This window comes from Buceros rhinoceros, unplaced genomic scaffold, assembly GCF_000710305.1.
Source record: "Buceros rhinoceros silvestris isolate BGI_N320 unplaced genomic scaffold, ASM71030v1 scaffold8969, whole genome shotgun sequence".
Lineage (NCBI taxonomy): Eukaryota > Metazoa > Chordata > Aves > Bucerotiformes > Bucerotidae > Buceros > Buceros rhinoceros.
In genome coordinates, this window is record NW_010432168.1 from 193,591 (window position 1) to 193,901 (window position 311).

General features: G+C 61.1%; 1 protein-coding gene across 1 annotated transcript in view; it reads right to left on the minus strand.

The window, feature by feature from the left end:
- Nucleotides 1-307, minus strand: part of FAT4 (FAT atypical cadherin 4) — a gene marked incomplete at its 5' end in the record, with an annotated part of 131,916 nt that extends 131,609 nt beyond the window's left edge. Inside the window, one exon of the mRNA XM_010143675.1 lies at nucleotides 1-307. This exon is cut by the window's left edge and continues 9 nt beyond it. Coding sequence (XP_010141977.1) covers nucleotides 1-307 — 307 coding nt within the window.
- Nucleotides 308-311: the final 4 nt, after the last annotated feature.

Here is a 311-nt window from a genome sequence, read left to right on the forward strand (position 1 = left end):
GGCGGTAGCGGATGTCAGCATTGGTGCCTTCATCAGCATCGGCTGCAGCCACCTGGAGAACACTGGCCCCAACAGGCGCATCCTCAGGCACTCGTGCCTGGTAAAGAGTCTGGCTGAAGATGGGTGGGTTGTCATTGATGTCCTGGACGGTGACATTAACCTGAAGGTATCCCCGCCGACGGGGCTCACCCTTGTCTTCCACTTGTACCAACAGCTGGTAGGTGGGGGTGGCCTCCCGGTCCAGCCCACCCCGGGAAACCAGGTGCAAGAAAGCTCCTTCGCCGCTGGGGTTGAGGGTGGTGTTGAGCCGG